We start from the raw sequence: 21,375 nt of genomic DNA, 5'->3' as shown, positions 1-21,375 counted from the left end.
AATTTTTAAACCCTTGATCTAAGCCATGGAGTTTGGGGAATACTATTTTTGAAGGGTGTCTGTCACATATGAATCAAATCAAAGCTGTGGAAGAGCAGAGGTTAGATAAAAATCCCATAGAAAGGCATAAGTCAATTCCCCAACATTCTGCATTTTAAAACTCGTCCTGGGTGCATTTACACGATACAGCTCTTCATAAATTTATTAGTGTAGAAAAAAGAGGTTTCTCTTAACTTTCACAACAAAACCAAAAGCCACTTTTCATACTGCCCCTCTGCAATGCAGAAGGAAACTTTATTCTCTATTTCAGTGACAGTATTAAAAATAAATACATGATACAATCAGTGTGGCCATTCTTTAATCAGAGAGAAAGAGGAAATTACGGAGCAAACAGTAGACAAAATAGTGATCTGGCACAAAGAAGCAGGAGAACCCTTGGAGAAAGATGAATGTTAGGTAGATTGATGGGAGCAGCACAGAAACTTGGAAAAAGCAGGGGAGAAGCAAATCTTTTTCCAAATCTTTTTAATAATTTCTCACAGCCTCATGTCTTCTAAAGATGTGGGACCTCAACTCCCACAGCATCAGCCATGCTAGCTGGGGATTGTGGACGTTAAACTTCAACACTTCTGGTGGGCACTACATTGGGAAAGGCTGTTTGATAGCACCAAAGATTTTATAAATTATTATCTCATCTCTTATGACAATAACCTCTGAGGTAGGTCATCAACACATGGGCAACCCATTCAGAATTAATTGCCTGGGGCGATCCAATGAGTCTAGGACTACTGTTAAAGCAAAGCCTCAAATCTGAAGCCAGAAAAGCTAAGTTAGCAACTGCAAAATACATCTGGGAAATATTTCTACAAGTGAATTTGCTGTACTAGGTGTGGAACTACCTACTACGTACAACCATGGCCTGGTTGCATACTGCATTTGTACTGTGTTAGTTAGCAGTCAGCAATCTTTTCAAGTCCCAAGTGACACTGCATGGGGGCTAGGGTGCCCTCCCCCCACAAATCATTTGCAATCTCTCGAGATCATCAAATCTCCTGAAGTGTTGACAGTCTTATCCCGCTTTCTTACTAGAACCAGAAACACAAGATTGTAATGTTCTCACCTGAGACTTTGTGAAACCTTGAGCAAGCTTGCTGAAATTGTATAAGGTGTGATGATGATGTTAAATTCTGAGCATTTTTATTAAAGGGCATGTGAGGCACACTGATTCACCTTCTTCAGAAGTGGGGACAACACGGTTCACTTCGTCAAGCAACTTCACATTGCCTTGGAGTTTAGACCAGCTATAAGAGGTTTTGTGTCTGCATAGTACATACGCAGAGCATCGGTTCTGGCTGTCGGAACGGCCAGGAGAGGCCTCAGAACTGAGATAAAATGAAGTAAAGTGGCTGCTTTGTTGATGTTTATAAGCAAGGGGGCCGCATTGCTTTGTAAAGCAGCTTCATAGGGATGCTTTGCACAAACCTTTGTTGAAGCAAAGAACCCTTTGGAAGCTATGCACGGGCTTATTTTTTTCCTAACGTTAATTTTATTTTAATTGGGCAGGCTGCAGATGCTTTTTCTGAGGACCAAGAGATGCCCAGGTGCTTGCAAGCTCTTTATTACTGCCACTTGCTGTGTTCATGGCCCCCACAGTACCTCCATGTGCTTCTGTGCCAATGAGCATCAGAAAGCATTTGGTACAGATGCAGAACTTCAAACAAATTTGGCATATTTCCCTGATGTGAAGGTATATCAGTTTTTAATGAAAGAACAATGGATTTCTCTTTGGGAAAAATCATACATTTGGGGACTGAGAAATGGTAACATTTGGTTTGGCCACCTGAATTAGAGTAGCACCAAATTCCACCTTCACGCAGTGTGTGGATGCTACATGTTGATCAGCAACTAAGTTGTTCAAAAAGGGTTGTTTGGACAGGGAATTAGAGTAAGGTGGGCTGTGATTTTCTTTTCCTATCCTTTCCTTTGTTATTTCTCTCTTCTCACAAAATTAGCTGCAACCAGAAAATATGTAGCCATCCGAGGCTGAAAGCATTGTAGCAAGCTTGCTAAATCTCTTTTATAGACGAGTAGTGGTGCATTCAGGGTAAAAAGAGGGGCGCAAGCTTCACTCAGCACAAGGCTCCCAAGCATGCAAATGTGTGCATATTTCCAGCTAAAGAGAGACTCTCCAAAGACCATTAAGCCAGAATCTAAAACACGTGAGTGGTTGACCAGTGAGGTGGAAATGGTCACCAATGCAGATGTTACACATACTATGCTTTTCTCTACCCCTTTTTCATACCACAAGGGAAAAAAATGCTATTAAAAATATATGGGAATTTCTCTCTACGTGTCCCATATATCTTTCAGCATTCTAAAAGCATTTGGGGCTAGAACCAAATGGTTACTCATCCATTAGAGTTGCCTTTAGAGTAGGATGTCTCCACTTGGTGCCATGCGGATGAGGATAACTCCTATAGTCCAACCCATTCTGAAGACAGTGGATTGGGAAAACCAGTTCTAAAATGTCATCTGTCATATTTTCTCATAATCACTAAATAATGACTTTCTGCCATTTGTATGCCATGCTTAAACACATGGAGGGATGTATTCTCAATACCATTGTCCTAATTCTTTGAAAGGAAGACCTGCCTGTCTCTTCTGATATGACATTTTCTGCCTTAGAGAAGTGGTGGGAACGCTGCTAGCCTAGAACTGCCTGCAGGCCAAGGGCTAATTTAACAATTCCTTGGCAGGCAAGCTATCCCTCCCTGAGAGCCTGGGAGGGGCTTCACCAAGACTCGATTCAGTCTTCCATTGTCCAGCAGTGCTAGGAGGTAGCCTCTCCTTCTCCCTCCCTGTCTCAAATGTTTGGAGAGACAATACAAGAATGTAATGAAAAAAGGAATGTTCTTTTCCTAAAGTAGGAACCTCCAATTTGCTGGCAAAACCTTGTCACATAGAAGCAGATGCAAGCTTCCAACATCCCAGGGGGCTTCTTGAGTCCAAGTAGAGCCGAGCTGAGCTGAAAGAGTCCTTCCATCTCCAGGTCATATCTTCTCCCGCTGAAAGTCTTGCTATGTCTCAGCCCCAAATCTTTCTAATTTGTTTTCTGCAGATTCTGGCCAAATCAGTTTTAACATTTTAAAAACTAATGAGCTAAGATTAATTTAAATCAAAGGGGCAACACTATGATTTCATTTGGGTAACTTTCACTTTCTCTGGCATTACCTGGCTCAAGCCCTCAGTGTTCTGATAGATACATCATCACAGCAGATAAACTATAGCTGTGCTCTATTCAAGAAAAGCTGACTGATAAGGACGCAGCTGGGACCTGACTATAACAGGCGTTGGGCCAAGTTATTGGTTGGGAGAGGGGCTTAGGGCAATAGAACTGAAAAGAATGAGAGCTAAGGGATCAGGTTTTTCACCACTATGTCAAGCAGTTGATCATGTACAATTTATGTCCCAGCAATGGCCCTTTGGAGTGCTGAGTGTTCCGGTGCTTCAATTCAATTTTCTATTTTCAGACTTTTTAAGAGGCCAAGCTAGAGGGGGCAGGGTGAGGAAACAGGCAGTAGATTTCAACTGTTTTTAAGAGTGGCAAAGTGGGAAATAGACAGATCAATCCCAAGGGACAGAAACTGCTCTTAAATCATGGTGCACAACCTGTAACCTGAGAGCCAAAGACAGCCTTCTGGGCCTTTTGATGCAGCTCCTCCAACTGGCTGTTAATTTCTAGGGAGTTAAAATTAAACTTACTGGTATTAAAACTGGATAAAATGCGAGAGGATGGGTGAGGTGGTGAAATGCTCAGGCAAAGACATGGATGGGGTAAAAAAAAAATAAGAGAGTTTATTTCCATCAGTGTGCCATTGGACCCACCCATCTACAACCCCTGATACCCTCCATGTGACCCATGGGGGTCACTGTCACTGGAAAAAATGTTAAACAGTACCCATTCTTAAAGTCAAACTTTCAAGCAGCCCTTAATCTAATCTCTATAAGTAATTCAAAAGCTCTCTAACCAGTTCAGACTTCTGGCAAGAATATTCTCTCTTAGCATCAGTCACAGGGATTCTGAGAAAGAAGCAAACTATAAAAAGCAATAACAAAAAGGGAAAAGGAGCTGTCAAAAGGCAAAATATGGCCCCATCCACTCTTGGTCCTGACCCTGTCCACTGTTGCTTGAGTCTTATGCATTCTTGCATACACGGCCTCCTACAGATTGCTCCCCCCAAATGTGGCTGTTGACAGATACAAATCTCAACAGTAACACCCCTGATGGATTGCATCTCTTGTTAAGTAGCAGTGATGAAGTGAAAGTGCAGTTTGGGCTTTCCACCATAAGCACTGAAATATTTTGGCTAAATGTATACATGAAAGGGTAAAGTGTTCCAAGCATGATTTGTCCATTCACGTCCTCTCAATCTCTTAGTAGAAGCCAGGTGGTATGCCTGGCATTGGTGAGGCATGGTTCAATCTTTTTGTAGTCTATTTTCTTTCCCCGGTCCCCAGTCAAGTGGCATTTGAGACTTGGGTTGCTTTAAATGCAAAAGAGGTATGTCATCACCCGGAGGGGTAATAAGGAACATTGTTGTGGTAATTGTAGTCAGGACACACTTTCTGCACAAGTCTGTAGTCTATGCTGTAGAAGGTAATGTAGATACAGATAACTTTGAATGGCTTGGAGCAAACCCAGGAGACCTGGCTCTGTGTGTGGTTCAGGAAACAGGTTTTAGAAGGGTCGTAAGTGCACAGGGTAGTCTTCTTCGCTTTGCTCACCTTCTCAAACTCAACCCGGCAGTTGAAGATCTTTGATTCTTTTGCCTCTATGAAGATTTGCTGCTCAAGATCAAACTCAACTGCTTTGTTTGGTGGCACCAAGCTGACTGAGATGTTCCCATGGCCAGTGGAGTTATGCCGGAAGAAGACATTGACTGTACCATTTCCATGATCAACCACTTTGCCTGTAATTAAGAGGTTGAGTTTTACTGTCTTGATGTTGGAGTAGAAATCACCCCACCCAAATATTTTCTTGAACTGACCAGGGTTGGTGAGGGAGTCTCTTCTTCCACGCGGTTGTGTGCTTTGTCCCTGCTTGGACAAGCTGTCTAAGATATTCCAAAATTCTTGTGTGTTGCTAGAGGCCAACTCTAAGAGAGTTGTGTTCTGGAAGTAAGATGGGGTTACAGAGGATTTTAAGGAGACTTGGCCTTTTTTCTTTTGCACTCGGGGTCTCTGTTGAGCTTTGGAGGATTTTCCATTTTCTTCTTCTTCCTCTTCTGTTGCCTCATCTTGGCCACAGATCACCTATATGGAACAAGAGGACAGCAGGATCTCATTATCTATTTTTCCTTTAGGGAGGCAGCTGGACTCCATGATTTTAAATCCCTTCCTTTGTCCCTTCCAATTCCATCATTCTGACAGTCAGAACAGTGGCAAAGCACTTTCCCAACATGTTGTCCTTCAGATCAATTGTATCTATAGCTCCCAGAAAACTTAGTCAACATAGCCATTGACTGGGAATACAGACTGTTACAAAGAATTTTATTTGTATGCCAGATTGTATTTGTATATAATCTGGCCCCTATATGGGGAGAACCTGTGCAGGGCAACCATGACAATTCTAAGTTTTGTCTATAGCTTGATTCTCACACAATAATGTGGTTTAATTCTTTTGGTTTCTCATATGTGTGATTTTACCGATTAAGACTTAGTATTACAAGCAGATCAGGGCACTGTGATTGTTGAGCACATTGTGTGTGTGTCTGTGTGTCTGTTTTAAATTGTAGTGTAATGTGATATATGAGTAGCCTATAAGTACTTTCTATATATTTATAAACCTTTTAATTTCAGGAAAAAATGGCTTTTACAGCAAGCAAAAAGCCCAGTACCCTGAAAAAAGGAAACTCCTGCTTCTGTGCATTTATTACATAATGCCATGAATAGATTTCACTGCTTGACAGAGAGGTCTCTGTCAATATGGTTCCCAAATGGAGAGATGTGCAAAATGAGAGATAAAGTAGCAGGTGAATTGCATCACCTTTGATTTTGTTAAGGCTGGGTATGAAGGAAAAAGCCAAACAATGAATGGAAAAAGGCTCCAAAATTCATTTTAAAAGAATGGGGAAGAGAGAAGGCAAGACATATTTGAAACATGCACTAAGCTATGGTTTATCATGATGAAAATGAACCCAGATAACCCTCAGTCTTGTGTACCTTTCCCCTTCCCCCCATGAAAATATCATATGGTTAAGATGTTAAATTAAAATTGGGGACACCCTGGTTCTAGTCCACCCTCAGTCATGGAAGCTCACAGTATTGTTATCAGAAAAACTGAAGGAGAAGTGCAATGTATGCCACCTTGTGCTTCTGGAGGATTTAAATCTAATAAACAATCAAATATCAAAGAAAGAAAGAGTATACTTTCATATTGCTACCCAGAGTCACATTGTTGGAGTTGGGTAGCCCTATAAGCCCATTAAATAATAAAATATTAAAAAATTAAAAAATTGTTTGAAGGAAAACAACTTCATGAACTACTAAGAGAAAATTGCTTTTTTAAGCAAATGAAAGTGAAGATCAACCATGGTTTGGCAGGATCACAAAACTGATGAATGAAAACAGAGTCAAAAGCCACAGGGCTTTTTCATTACAGAAAATGGGAGGGAGAGAGGAGATATGGACCAAGGAGAAAAGCAAGGCTTACTGCTGAACCATAAACAATGGTTCATCAGGATGTCTCAATTCTAGACAAGAGGTGTCATCACACAGAGTTGCATGCATGAAGAACAGCAAAGACAAAGCAGACAAGCAGGGCAATGAGCAGCACAATCCTATGTGGACTTTGAAAGAGTTCCAATGTTGGAAATTATGGAATTGTTGAATTAGGACAAAAGAACACATTTTCCCCTCTCATTACTCCCTTATTGATGCAGGAAAATGCTTCACTGTATATAGACCCCGAAACTGGTTTTAAATCCTTCCCATATTGTGATTCTATAGGGAAATGGAACATTAGATCCTACAGATCCAAATTCATCCCTCTGCATGTTTCCTTCCTGAATTCAGAATTCTGATGCAAAAACTTCCAAAGCTTTGGGAGATTTCTAGCATTTGATTTCCTCCTCCAAGGTATGGTCCTGGGAACACTATCCAAGAGCTCACAGGATTACAGAAAGCAGAAATGATTTAAGAAAGCAGGAAATTTGACTCTATCCTAAAGATGGTAGAGCTGCAGGAGTAAGGCACTAGGCAGAATTAAAACAGTGCAGAAAAAAATAATCCTTCCACACTCTGCATCTTTCATAGGAACTACTATGGTCTTCCTTCCCTCCATCTTGGAGGTGCCACTGCAGGCTTCCCCAACTTGGCACCCTCTAGATCTGTTGGGACTGCAGCTCCCTGCAATCCCAGTCAGCATGGCTGGATGTTCTGGAAATTGCAGTCCCACTACGTCTGGGGGAGGGGGGGTTCCAGAGTGTAGAAGACTGTTTCTGTAGAGGAAATGTCATGTCCTCCCCATTAAAAGGAGATGAAATATATCTGTGGCATCTCAGGAAACGAAAGACCACTGTTCTCTTTTTGGGAGGGAAACCTCTTTCTTCCCAGAACCTCTAGAAGGAAGATGCACCACTGAGTATTTGCCTTGGGAATGCTAACATTTATTCAGTCCAGGCACTTAACTGATTGAATGGCCTTTTAATTGGTTGGCTCGCCCAGTGAGTGGTAGAAAGCTATGAGGCAAAGAAAATAATAGTTGGTATCTGGATGTCTCCTCCTTCAGATGGAGGAGAAATACTAAAATGAATGGTACAGACTGGTAGTTGCAAAATGTTGCTTGTTTCCACTTGCCCAATGTTAGAATGACCCTTGGAACCCATTAAATCCAGGCTGATTGGCTGGGAGTTGAAGTCCACTCATCTTAAAGTGGCCAAGTTTGGACAACACTGGTTTAGGACAACAAGACTCAGTCGCTCCAGCCTTGGGATATTCAGTGGCTTTCCTGCAATGCAGTCTCTTTCTGGGGCTGTTCAGAGGAACCCGCAGCCTCTTCCTCTCTGCTCCTGGATTGCCTGGGAAAGCTTAAAGAGAATCCAGGCTCTTTGGTAAATGGCCAGCACCTCCCCTTTCTCCAAGAGGAAATTTCATAAATTTCATTGATCAGATTTGTATCCCACCTTTCCATCAGAAGAAAAGGCACTTGAGAAATGAAAACAGAAAGCAATTAATTAAAAACACAGTGGACAAAAGTAAAATTAGCATAATATAACAATTACAAACAAAAAGCTTAATAGGATGGTGGAATTGTGTGACCATTATAAATAAACAAAAAGAATTCAGAAAGCTATAAAAAGTGCTTCACTAATCTATATACCATCCTTTGGCAGGGACCACTCCAGTCTTTTATTCCAATATAGCCCATATCATATAAAAAGAAGGAAATTTCAACATTGATTAATGGGAATGAAAGGGGTGCTAATGTTTCCCTAGGGTCCCCAATATATCTCCCATTGAATTAACCAGGATTCATGGTGTTCTCAAAATATTTTGGACTGTGATGCTGACAATCTCCAATCAACTTTCATGCAAAACTAAAGCTTATGAGAATTGTAGCCAAAGATACTTGGCAAGCATCAGGTTCCTGACTTTTGCAATTGACATTCACTGTTAAAATAAATGTTTTTGCAATACCAATCTAAGGTTTTTTGCTGTTTGAAGCAAAGCCCAGATCGTGCCCATCAACCTATGCAGATGCAGCACTTTCACCTTCTCATCTCCACCTCATTATCTTCCTCTATTGGGATTGGAGCAGCCTAGAAATGCTATACAAAAGCTACTGTTCTTTGGACACATAATATGAACTGATGCATCAGTGGAAAAGATGATGATGCTGGGCTAGAGGAGAAGGAGAAGGAGAAGGAGAAGGAGAAGGAGAAGGAGAAGGAGAAGGAGAAGGAGAAGGAGAAGGAGAAGGAGAAGGAGAAGGAGAAGGAGAAGGAGAAATCAACAGTACATGATGTGGGTACACAGAGTAGTGGAAACTACAGGAATGCAACTGCAAGAATTGCATAAAGTGGTGTGAGAGAGGACAGATTGGAGAGTTTTTATTCATCGAATCACTAGGAGTTGGCTACAACTTGACCGACCATATCAACAACAGAAATGCCATAAAACAAACACATAAATGTCTGTTCATGGTGATGCTTGAAGACTGTCCAGAGGTAGTCTGGACACTTCCTTATTCTTAAAACAATCAGTGAAATAACTATAATTATAGAAGCAACAATAGTGTGATGAATGTTTAAAAGCTGACTTCATTGGAAGGCCTTTTTCCAGAATGGGCACATTGGAGGGATAAAGAAATGTAGCCACCAGCTGTTGTCCCTCCCCCCATCTCCCATTAGCATTCATATTAATGGCATCATAGCAATCTGTCTGATGGATGGCCAGACTACTTCTCCACCTACCCCATATTGTCTATTCCAACTTTTCTAAATCTGGCAATCCACCCACAAAAACCATCATTCTCATTTAGCTTGGACATTATGCTGTTTTGGAATTATGGGAATTGTCATCCAACATGTCCTGGAATGGGGCAAAGTAGCAAAGACTGTATATGTTGACACGCAGCAAAAACTCTCCATATACCATTACTTGCTACCTGATACCTTTAACTGAGAAATGCCAGAGACTGAAATAGAGATGTTTTGCATATGGCTACAGTCCTCTCTCTTAGCCAGAACATGCAAATTAGAAACCTGTTGCCCCAATATTTTATTTGGCATGTATCCCTTTCTCCAAGAGATAAGGAAATTTATTTTGGATGGAAGCCCATAAGCAAGTGAGGAGCATGTAACACCTTCTTACGACGGACTTCAGGGACGTACTCTGCTTCTGATACTGGAGGTTATATATAACCATTGAGAATGTTCCCCAGATTCTGGAATTTGCTTTCATATTATATAGTGATGGCCATCAGCATAGATGGCTTGAAAAGAGGATGAGACCAAACATGAAGGGCGAATTCATGAAACACTGATGACTATCTGTGGCCATTAGTCCTGATGGCTGCATACCGCTTACTGAATCAGAGGCAACATTCCTTAAATAGAAGCTGCTCTGGAGTAACAGATACTTCCTGATTATGCTTGTGAGCTCCCTGGATTCTTCGGATTAGCCAATTTTTGACACCAAATTGAGGCCTAGAATGTCCCTTGGCTTGGTCCAGCAGTGCTCTTCTCCTCCTCTTAGTCTTGTAATTCCCTTTCAAACCAATCTAAATTGTGGGCATTGCTGTATCTTGTGGCAGCAAATTCCACAGCTTAATCGTGCTGTGTGCAAAGTGCTTCCTTTTCTCCCACCATTTGGCATTATTGGATGATTAAGGCTTCAAGAATTGTGAAAGAAGAAGGAAAATGATCCTTTCCCCACTTTCTCTGCACCTAGAACATTTTTATACACAGTTTTTATATTGGCAGTTTTGTTTTTAATTGCTTCCCTAACAATCCCCAACAAGGAGCATTGCTTTTTTTGACAGCAGCCACAGTAAACATTTTAATTAAAGTATCTACCAAACCCTCTGGATTCCTCTCCTGGCTAGTCACATTTTGTTCATACCCTGTCAATGAAATCAGGATTTTTCTCTCCCCATGTCCACCACTTCAGTTGCTTACCTTGTGCCACATGTGTGAGTTCAATGCCTGCTTTCATTGTTTGAAGAGATCCTTTGGTAGCCTTTCAGAAGCTGTTTTTCTTTTAACCATCCCAAATACCTTGATGCTGTCAGAAAACTTCCTGATTGCTCCTAACTCCAAATAGCTTAGGAACAAGTTAAAAAGCACTGATCCTAATAAAAATCCTGGGGGGGGGGGGGGCAGGGGGTGGAGGAGCACTCAAATGCATCTATTGCAAGAGCTGTCCATCTGTTCTTACTCTCTGCTTTGGGCACTTAATCCAATATTGATCCATAAGATGACCTTGACTTCTATTTCATAATTATCATATTGCTCAGGTGCTTTTGATGGCTGGGAATTCTGGAGTTGTAGTCTGGTGGGTACCATAGTGCCCACCATATTGGTCCACATTTATTTATTTTTTATTTTTGGGTTACATGCTTATATTTCTACCTTGTTCTTTGAGGGTCTATGTCATCAAGGACAGTTCTTTCTGAACCAGACATGGCCATCTCCTGCTGGCTTCCCCCAAGGAACTTTATAAAAGTGGTTCTTTAAAAACTGCACAACTTCTTTTCTACCATTAAAAACTATTTGAGAAGAGGAGGGCAGGGGTGGCTGCCGGGCAAGGTGATGTGTGCAGAACCCTGTGGCATTGTTGGCAGGATGACTAACACATTGGAAGGTTATATTACTCATTCGATCTAAGCATCATTTTCAATTCATATATTTGCTGGTATACCATCTTAGCAGCAGACCAGTGCATGCCTGCTGAGAAAATCACCAGATTGAGTGGAACTTTCTCCTAGCCTGGGATGTGTGCAGCAACAGTGGTAAACCTGTGGCCCTCCATTCCCTGGAGACAATTCCCAGCATGCCTAGTCAAGAGAGCCACTGGGGACAGGCGCTGGCAACTGTAGTTCATTCAGAAGGCTGCCCATTTTCCCGTCCTAGGAATGGGAGAATTCCAGCTGAGGATGAGATAGGAATACTGGTTTCACACTTTCAATCTAGCACAGTAGCTGAAAATATTAACTTGATAAATAAACCTCTGCTCAGGATGGCTTTTTGGTGTGCTAATACTGGCTTGCCTTCAAGGTGGCTATTTACTTGAATGCATCAAATATTACAAAAGAATTCCCTCCCAGAACACACACACACACACACACAACCCCCCCAAAAGACAGTTTTTTCTTTAAAATCCCCCTTTCTGACTGCAACATAAGAACTTTTATTTACCTACGATGGCATTAAGACTGCAGACTTAAGCAACCATGCAAGTCGGCTAGGCCACAATCGTTGGAGCGCACGTTATTTTTGACCCAACCAACCTTGCAAAGTTATGATGCTGCTCGGAATGGTGTCACTCACAAAAATAATGAGCGGTGCCACCAGTAACATTCCCAGGATTGCTCACATGCAGCATCTGGATGAGCACCTTCTTTGGCAAGAATCTTTGACCTCCAGCTCTGATGTCCATCACACTGGGTGGCTCTGTACATTTGCTTGGGTCAGTGTTGTCCAAACTTGGCCACTTTAAGATGAGTGGACTTCAACTCCCAGAATTCCCCAGCAACTGGGAGTTGAAGTCCACTCATCTTAAAGTGGCCAAGTTTGGACAACACTGGCTTGGGTTAACAGTACCTCCGCTGATATTATCCAGGGAGCCACTGGGACTGCCCCTCTGGATGCTGGGCCCCAAACAAGACCTGTCTGTTTTATGACATTATAGCCAGTAAGTGAGTTTCCCAGGCTATTTATATATTCATCTTATGGTGATCCTGGATGCTGCAAGCAGTTTAGAAGGAGGAGATGTATAGAGAGGATGGCATAGGAGCTCTTGTGTTGCTCCATGGCTGGTAGACTTGTTAAATGGAACCCCTTCTTTAGGCAGATATGGGGGGAGGGGGTTAAAAAAAATTCTTCATTAATGCTAACTCCCATCTCCACTCTGGATTCATTAGATGACTGTCTCTAACACTTCCTCAATTTCCACCTCTTGAAAATGGAAACAACAGTTGCTACCTCACTTGGCCATTACTTATTTAAAAACAGTATATTTCCTTGTCTTCTGGAACATCAAAACAGCATTAAAATATCCCAGTGTTACAAAGGGACCCCCCACCTCTCATGCAACATATTTTTTAAGAAGGATACTACCCGAGTGCATCTGTCGGTAGTATAAGATTAAATTAAAATCACTAAAATCCTTCTGACACAAAAACACCTTGCTGTACCTTCTAGATTAAAAGGCAACGATGGGATGGAAGACTTCCAAAACAAGAGATCTCTCCCCCACCCCCATTTTAGAGTTAAGTGCTTGCTTTGTATTGTAAGGATTGACCATACCTGGTTGAAAACATCCTCTAGCCCAGGAGCTTTGGAGGGTTTGGTTGAAGGAGCTTCATCATCTCCTCACTCCTGAATTAAGGAGACACTGCATTTCAAGAGCAGTGCATAGGCTTTGCAGGTAGAAAGCCCAGTGGTAACCTTAAGACAAATATCCAGGGCCCCGGTAAGTGAATGGTCCCCTAGATGTCCCCAGAAGAGCCAGCTGGCCTCATTTTTAAGTCAGTGAGATAACTACATTCGTATCTAAAAAGGGATGGGAGGGGACATATGGCCATTACACAGGGAGTCCAAATTTATGTAACTGCACAATTAGGAAAGTGCTGGGTTCCATCTCAGGCATCTCCAACCCAGATTCAGGGGAGATACAGTATTTAGGAACTACCTTTCCTTGCGATCTAGGAGAGCTGCTGCTATTCTGAGCTGAGGATACTTGACTGGAAGTCCTAGAGCTATGATTCTATTGAATCAGGTTGCTCCTGTTGCAACAGGGAAGTCTTCTGGCTCCTTCCAATTTCTAGAATCTTGGCAGACAAAATTGGCCCCTCCCCACTTGCCCCCTTAGGAAGGACAAGAGATTGCAATCTTGCTACTTGGCGCAATTCAATTTATTTCCGTCTCCACAGATTTTGAACAATCCATTCGCTGGTGCGAGAGGGTACATCTTTTCAAAAAGAGGATGGGTGAGTAGGCAAGGCGACAGACAGAGGCAACCCCTGAGCAGACAGGAGGGAACTACAAAATCCAACCAGTCAAACCCAGTCTGTTCAGCCCAGCTGCAGCGCTGGGAGGAAGAGAGAGCAGCACCAGATCCACAGGGAGCGAGGGCACTCAGCTGCCAGAGAAAACTCTGGGCTCCTTTCCCTGTAGACCAGAATGTTTTTTTCTTCCTTTTTGCAAAGAACAGCCCACAACTGGGGAAAAGCAGTTTAGCAGATAGGACTGCTGGTCTGTTTGTAACTGTCTGCACTGGAGAACATGAAACTGTTCTCAGTTGCAACCCAGGCTGCTGCTTTGAGAAGAGATGAGGCATCAAGCCCTAGTTCCAGTGGGGTTTCTGCTTTTCCCTGGGCTGAAAGATACAATAGGAGGAGGCGGGGAGGCAAGAGGTCTGTGCAGTTCTCAGTGAGGCTGATCAAGCTATTCCAGACAAAGGATACCTTCTGCCCTTACCCTCACGTTTAATCCCTGTTTACAAAGCCTCAGGACCATTTCCCTGTTTCCTCTCCCTTCCCCACTGTTGGAGAAAAACAAGCAAAGAAGTGAGCACTTTGGATCACAGGAGTCCGCGGCTGTCTATCAAACCACAAACAGCCCATCTTGAACTCGCAACTCCAGAGCATCAGGGGGAGGATTTTAAAATTAACTTTGTGGTTGTGCCTTTTCATACTGACTGACGCAAATGCTTCCTCTCTTTTGATAGGTAAACAATGCTTCTCAGCGCTAGTGCTGAAACCTGTTCTGTTCCTATGGCCTACTTTGCTAATTAAATGTTGTGAATTTCAGCAGCCGCTTAGAAGACGTCTCCTACAGAAGATAGATGGAAAATTATTTGCATTGTACAGAGGAGGGATAGAAAATATATTGTTGCAGTCACGCCATTTGCTTTATTTCAGCCCGGGTGTCTGGTATTGGATTCAAATCTCTCTATGAAGCTAGAAACCTCGTTCAGGGGCAGACTTTTATATTTGTCTGCGCTCAGCTGCTTCCCTTTGCACCCCCCTGAGTTTGGGAGATTATTTCACTCCCCTGTATTGCATCTTCTTCATCTTCTTTGGGGGACAAGAGACTGCCGTGCATAGTGGCTTTCTAGGATCCTTCAGAGGAACGTGCTGGATGGAGTTTTCTGGGGCCGATGATATTGCTATGAGAAGGGATCAATCTATCCCCCTTCCCCATGAAAGCCAACCTGGCTGGAGATTCTACAACTTCCTGCTTGTCAGGTGTGGCCTGGCTCACTTATCTGAGATCTGTAACAGTTCAATAAGCTGTTTTTAGCACTAGACTCGGTCTTTTCTCTTCATGCGCTCAGGGCTGCAAAACACCGTTTGTTCTGGCAGAAATGCCAACTCCCTGTCTCAAAATCTGTGTCCTTACAGAGCTGTGGTTCAAGTGTTGACAAGATCTGGTCAAGTTTGTCCTCAGCCATGGAAGCTCACAGGATGACTTTGGGGCAGTCTCTCTCGACCCAGCCCAGCAAGGCTGTTGTTTGGGGTGGGGTGGGGGGGAAACTGGAGGAAGGGAATGCTATGTAGTGCCCTGTTTAAGCTCCTGAAAGAGAGGCGGTATATACATCTAGCAAAATAAACATATCCCGGTAACTGTTAATAGGCTGCTGCTAAAAGCCCAAGCAGAGAATCATTGCAAAGGAAAAAGAGGTGGCATTTATGGAAAGATGAACGGAAGGATAGTCCTGAACAGAAGGTTCCTCTGAAAGCTAAGATGCAGTGACCTGCCCGGCGAAGTTGGTGCAAGGACAATTGGAGAACAGAGCGCAGCGCATGCCGAACTAGAAGTGCTATTGAGACAGCAGACCATGAAACTGCTTGGACATACTAATGTAAGAAGGCGGTTTAAGAAGCAGCCTTTTGGCTTTGCATCTAACACCTGCCAAGGCCATATCTCTAGCACTAACATCACCCTTTCCCCAGCCCCTCGGTCACTCACCAGCAGATAGATGCTCCCTTGGATAAGAAATATGAAGCAGCACCGGGTCAGCTGCATATTTTCAGCCTCTTTGCTCTCCTCCTTAGCGATCTAAGAGAGCTCTGTAGTGCCTCCTTGTTTTTGTTTGGTGTGTGTGTGGGGGGGGGGTGATCTGGCCTCTGGCCTCCTAGGATCCCCCCATTCCAGGCTTCGTCTCGGCAGTCTCCTTCGAGCCAGGCATGGGCAAAATGCAGCCTTCTTCTTACCCTCTGCAGCTGGAGATCTCCATGTGGCTGCTGCCTGCTCCCAGCTTTGCTGGAGACTCGGGCAAAACTCACTCCAGTCTCTCGCTGCTTCCCTCCCACTGACAGGTGCCACTGCTGGAGCAGCGGAGTCCTGCCTTAACCCTTGCCTGTCTGCAAACTTTGAAACTCAGCCCTGAACTGGAAACTTGCTGTGGTACTTCGAGGAGGAGGAGGAGGAGGAGGAGGAGAGCTGAGCTCCGGCCCATCTACCCCCTGCCCAGTCAGGCTGGGATCCAAGAGAGGAAAGCTGAAGAAAGGCAAGGAGGAATACAGTAATGCTGTGATCACCCAGGATCAGGATGACCAGGAAGATTTTTAGTAGCATTTTACAGGGTTGGGTAAGGAGGCAGGCTATGATAGAGTAGGGAAATAGGTGAGTTGGTTCAGCAAGGGATTTTCTGAAGGGGAAAGAGAAGCCCCCGATGTGACTGATCACAGGATTTGAAGGGTCACCTTCGGTATCTCCAAGCCAGCCACCCCCAACCTCATATTCAGTGGTGCTGCCAAGGCAGAGGGGCCCTCACCAAAATGCCACCTTTTTGGGGGGTCCACTCTTATCAATGCACTATCTGCCAATTCCCCCCCTACACACACACACACTAATCCCCTCCCTGATCTTCTTTTCCTTTCCCTCCCCCCCCACTTCTCTCTCTGTTCCTTCTCTCATTACTCCCCCCACCTTCTGATGATTTGTTGAATTTCAAGGTCATCCTTTCCCCACCTGTGTCCTCCACTTGTGTTAGGACTGCACCACATCTCTGAATCTCAGTATGATTTATGCAAGGCTGGGCTGAAACATTTCAGGGTCTGAGATGACAAATCCTAGGAATACTTTCTGCCTCCATTAACACCGGGTACAGTCTGCCCTAGACAATCTCCTACTTAAAGCCTGATGAGGATGGACTGTGTGCTCCTGTGCAGGTCCAATTTGCTGTAAAGGAGCTTGTGCAAGAGAACTTCCCCGTGAGTCATGCCCATTTGAAAAATACCCTGAATATTAATTAAGCTTTTTGCTCTGATCTGTTGTTTATTTTTGTTCCTTTTTTCCCCTGTCACTTAAGATTTGATTCATTTATGCATTAGCGCTCTTATATTTTAGTAGTATAATCATTTAAAAATTTCATTTCATTTCATCTTCCCTTTCTCCCTGAAACATATCACTCTACAAAGAGACTGGATATGACCTATTATATACATTAAGGGTCAGCTGTAGCTTAAACCAGTGGTGCTGTTGTTCAGTGGGGAGAGATAGGCTTTGCATGCCAAAGATTCCAGACTCAATATCCTGCTTCTTCAAGTAGGGCTAGGAAAAAAAAAAATTGGGTGAAATCTTAGGAGAAATGCTTGATCTAGAATTGATTGTCTTGAATTAATAGGAACAATAGCCTGACTTGATAATAACACTCAAGAATTATACTATTTAAGTAGCTAGACTGCCTTATCTCAGAAGAAAACTTCTCTTTTCTGAATTAACATGAAGATATGGACATGCCTTTTCTTGGATGAGACAAAAAAACTGTACTTAATGGCCTCTGTCCTGTAGCAAAACCCTGCCTGATAGTACCACTGGACAACAAAATACAAGTCTAGGGCAGTTGTTGCTCAGCCTTAGCAACTTTGAGATGTGTGGACTTCACTCCCAGAATTCCCCAGCCAGCATGCTGAAACACTGGTCTAGGGACTAGAGAGGCAATCTAGCAGCCTCTTACATGCTGGACTGGACATTGGAGCTGGATAGAGAAAAGCAACAATGGACTTCTTGAAAGTTTAGGAAAATATGGTACTTAAGGCCACCAGGAACTGGTGGTTTCTCTGCAAGGATATTTTCAAGCTGGTTCTCTCAGTCTTGGCTTGTTCTTTAGCAGATAGCAAAAGGGGACCAGCTCATCCTACCGTATCTGTGGATTAGGAGAATCAAGTATCAACACTCTCCCAAGATGATACCTGGGGAGACATTCACACCGATAGGATGGTCAGTGAAACCATGATTTATTATGCATTGGATGCATTAAAAGGGAATGGAAGAATTCTTGTCTAAGGTTTCTACAAACAGAGGAAGAGATGGCATTTTATTAATGCAAAAAGTTGGAGACTGTGCTTCTGTGCAATGGACACAAAACATTGAACAGTGAAAATCTAAAGGTCAGTTTACAGATCCTCCATTTAAAAGCTTCTTGGGAAGTGTAGACTGGGAAGAGTTTCTACCTGAGATATTGGGTACAACAGACTTCCCCACACTGCAGAACATGAGAAATGTAGTCCACACCACTGTAAAGATATTGGCAAGCCTAGGAAGGTTGGGCTAGACAAATAGTGGGCTAAATGGAGCCATGGCCTCACTCCATGACTAGATTTTCTCAGTACATTAGTCCATAATTCATAGGTCATGTGATCCCAACCAGTTGTGATTTGTTTAATAAACCATGGTTAAAGAAATCATGGCTTCTGTGAAACCTGTCTGTAAAAGGCACATTCAAATCATTAGGAGAATGGGGTTGGTCAAGATCTGGGATAGACAATCTCATGCCCTCCAAGGACTGTAGTCTTCATCTCCTATCAGCCACAGCCAGCATAGCAGTAGCAAGGGATTGTGAAGTTGTAGTCCAGATTGCATACATCTGGTCAAGGTAATATCATAGGATTCCTTCAACCATGGGTTCAACCTGCTAGTAACATTCCAGTGATATCTTCCATGGGAAACAGGATAGCCGAGGAGGCAGAGGTGATGGGCTTGGGATGGTTCTTCCTCCCTTAAGCAAGGGGAGGAGATAAATGGGGTCCATGACTGGAGGAAGAAGTTACTCCGTTTCAAATCTGGTCTGAAACATGAGATATGTGGTATGCAGGTTCTCTCAGAGATCTAATAAGGAACCCAGAAGCCAGGTGCAAGTGTATAGTAAGTTCCATTTTGCGAGACCTCTGTGCCTTTAACAGTTCCATTTCAGATGAAAATGAAACAGATGCAGAATTTTCCAGTACCGAAGAATACCTTGCTTTAATTTCTGCTTGCAGTGCAGCTGATAAATGCAGAGGACCCACAGGAAGTTCTGTTAGGAAAAGGGATGACATTCCTTGAGGACACACTAGAATAATCTGAGCCCCTCAGAAGGCAGATTGCTGAACAAATGTTTCCACTGCTTGATAGTTCCTTTTTCTTTTTAATTTAGTCAACTTTGATTACATGGCTAAGGGCATCATGGCACTACAAAGATAATCAGTCAAAAAGCACACGGCAGCTATAGAAATCCAACTAGTTTTGCCCACATCAGATCAAACCAATTAATCACCCTTGCTTTACAAAAAAGAAAATCAATGTTTCCACTGAGTTTGGGAACCTGCTCTTTAAGTTTAAAATATGCACATGCAACATGCAAATAAAAATGGGACTAAATTGCACAGGAGCTCACTGAACATTTCAGCAGGCTGACCCAGATTCCTCAATGTTGGATCCTGGTTGGGATTGCATGGGAGCTGCTTCTCTTCAGAGGCAGGTCTCCGGTTTGAGATCACAGGTTCTGGAGCTGAGGGGGTTGCACAGAAAGCTCTGCTCAGCAACCTGGATCTGAAATATGGACAGGACATAAAATGGGCACGGGCTCTGGTTTTGAGCCCCTTGACTCATGGAGGTATCACATCACGCCTGGTAGATTCTTCTGCCTTCTCCTTAATTCAGCCTCATCTGATTACGGATAAAAAGCTTCATACTCAAAAACCAAGAGGAGGACTAGCTCCTCCCTCCCTCTACACTTTATTCTTGCCTATTCCCAACACACAGTATACAGACTCAAAGCTTTTTGTTGCAGCTTACTACGTTATTTCAATTTTATACAGAAAAATATAATTTATCCCATTATTCCCAATACAAAGATCCCTTTCTCAAGGAAAATAAATATATCATTGTGCATTTTCCAAGACTGGATTCTAATTTCGCACATATCCCACACCTAAAGTAGGAAGTTTGCTCAAAAGCATTACAGGTAGTCCTCATTTAGCAACTGTTCACAGTTACGACGGTGATGAAAAAGTAACTTTGCAACCAGTCCTCACATTCACAGTCTTCACAGGTCTGTAAAGCAAAGGAAAGCTGAAGTAAGATAGTAAGCACAGTTGCAGTTTCACATAGCAACTGCTTCGCTTAATGACCAAGTTGCCCATCCCAATTGTAGTCATTAAACAAGGACTACCTTTATTTCACCCATTCCATCTGGCTGGGTTCACATAACTCATTAAGCCTTAAACCCAGGCAAACAAAACATAGTTGCATTTATATAATATATATAGCCAAAACCCAACCATTTTATGGCTTAGCATGCTAGTCTGTTCATACAAAATGTTAAGAAAATGGTTAGGTTCCCATAACATACTGCACTACCTACTCTATTTTAGTCTAGTCTGGTATATTATACAAATCCAATCTTCACGTGTTAAAAAGTAGAGCAAGTATAGGGAATGTTTTATTGTTCAAATCCAATTTGCAGTATCCCTTATTTAGAGCACCAAAATGATTCTATGGCTGGGTTTACTCATTGTATTAAATGTTGATTTTTTGAATAAGCCATAGTGGTCTGTTTTCCACACAATGCTGAGCTATAAAACATGGCTGTTCTTAACCTTGGTTATGCAATTACAGCTTAGTGGATTATGTGAATGCAGCCAATGAGTTAAGTGGCAGGTGATAGGACAGATCCTCTGATCAACCACTGGCAGTCAGTGAGAACAAGACAGACAAATAGACTGTGTTTGCATGACACACTGAGCTGCAAATTAGCCAATCAAATTTTAGCCTAGGTTATTTAAACCTAGCCCATATGGTTAGTTGAGGATTCAATGTGTGTGCAAAGCCAGAAAATTGGGTTCCAGATCATGAAGAAGCCTCTCATGCAAACACAGGCTTCATCTGGATTAGTATAACACAGCTTCCTAGATTCCTGTACAGTACTTAGCTAATACTGTAGACATTAAGCAAAGTTTTCAGCACTTATAGTCGAAGTAATTGAACCAGGTCTATGGCCAAGCTAAGAATGGATAGAATATACCAGAATTCATACATTAAACTGAACCATAACATTGTTTGGTTTTATTTCTATTTTACTTGCTTGTAAACTATGTTTTATGACTTACCAACTGGACCATTGCAGCTTGTTCAACAAACCATGATTAAAATTGTGGGTTAGCATAATATATGAATCCAGCCTGGGATTTGGGTCACACATCACGCTAAACCATATTGTTTATTTAGCTATGGCTTAGGAAGATGACTGAAACCAGCCATTGTGGCTTATTCAACAAACCATGGCTAATAAAAACTATGGCTTAGCAACTATTATGAACTGAGATCTGAAATCTAAACAAAACAATTCATGCAAATCAGAGTGGCTTAGCTGAACCCATCAATG

The 21,375-nt window shown here is 42.6% G+C and overlaps 1 protein-coding gene across 1 annotated transcript; it reads right to left on the bottom strand.

The window, feature by feature from the left end:
- Positions 1-4,431: 4,431 nt before the first annotated feature.
- On the bottom strand, positions 4,432-15,752 carry NXPH3 (neurexophilin 3). Its single transcript, XM_007433941.3, has 2 exons — positions 15,696-15,752; positions 4,432-5,313 (listed from the first exon to the last, which is right to left on the bottom strand). The coding sequence occupies exons 1-2, from the start codon at positions 15,750-15,752 to the stop codon at positions 4,570-4,572; spliced, it is 801 nt and encodes a 266-aa protein (XP_007434003.1). The 3' UTR covers positions 4,432-4,569.
- Between the last annotated feature and the right edge of the window lie 5,623 nt (positions 15,753-21,375).

This window comes from Python bivittatus, unplaced genomic scaffold, assembly GCF_059951505.1.
Source record: "Python bivittatus isolate LINGU-HERP-01145 unplaced genomic scaffold, Pbiv_v1 ctg000410_np1212, whole genome shotgun sequence".
Classification (NCBI taxonomy): domain Eukaryota; kingdom Metazoa; phylum Chordata; class Lepidosauria; order Squamata; family Pythonidae; genus Python; species Python bivittatus.
Note: the sequence above shows the minus strand (reverse complement) of the source record. Positions and strands in the feature narration are given on the sequence as shown.

What these genes read in the sequence shown, in the direction of transcription:
- NXPH3 (XM_007433941.3), bottom strand. Translation starts at nt 15,752, where the DNA reads ATGCAGCTGACCCGGTGCTGCTTCATATTTCTTATCCAAGGGAGCATC. An exon ending in AAGGGAGCATCTATCTGCTG is followed by an intron (nt 5,314 to 15,695) that starts GTGAGTGACCGA and finishes TGTTCCATATAG; the next exon opens with GTGATCTGTGGCCAAGATGA.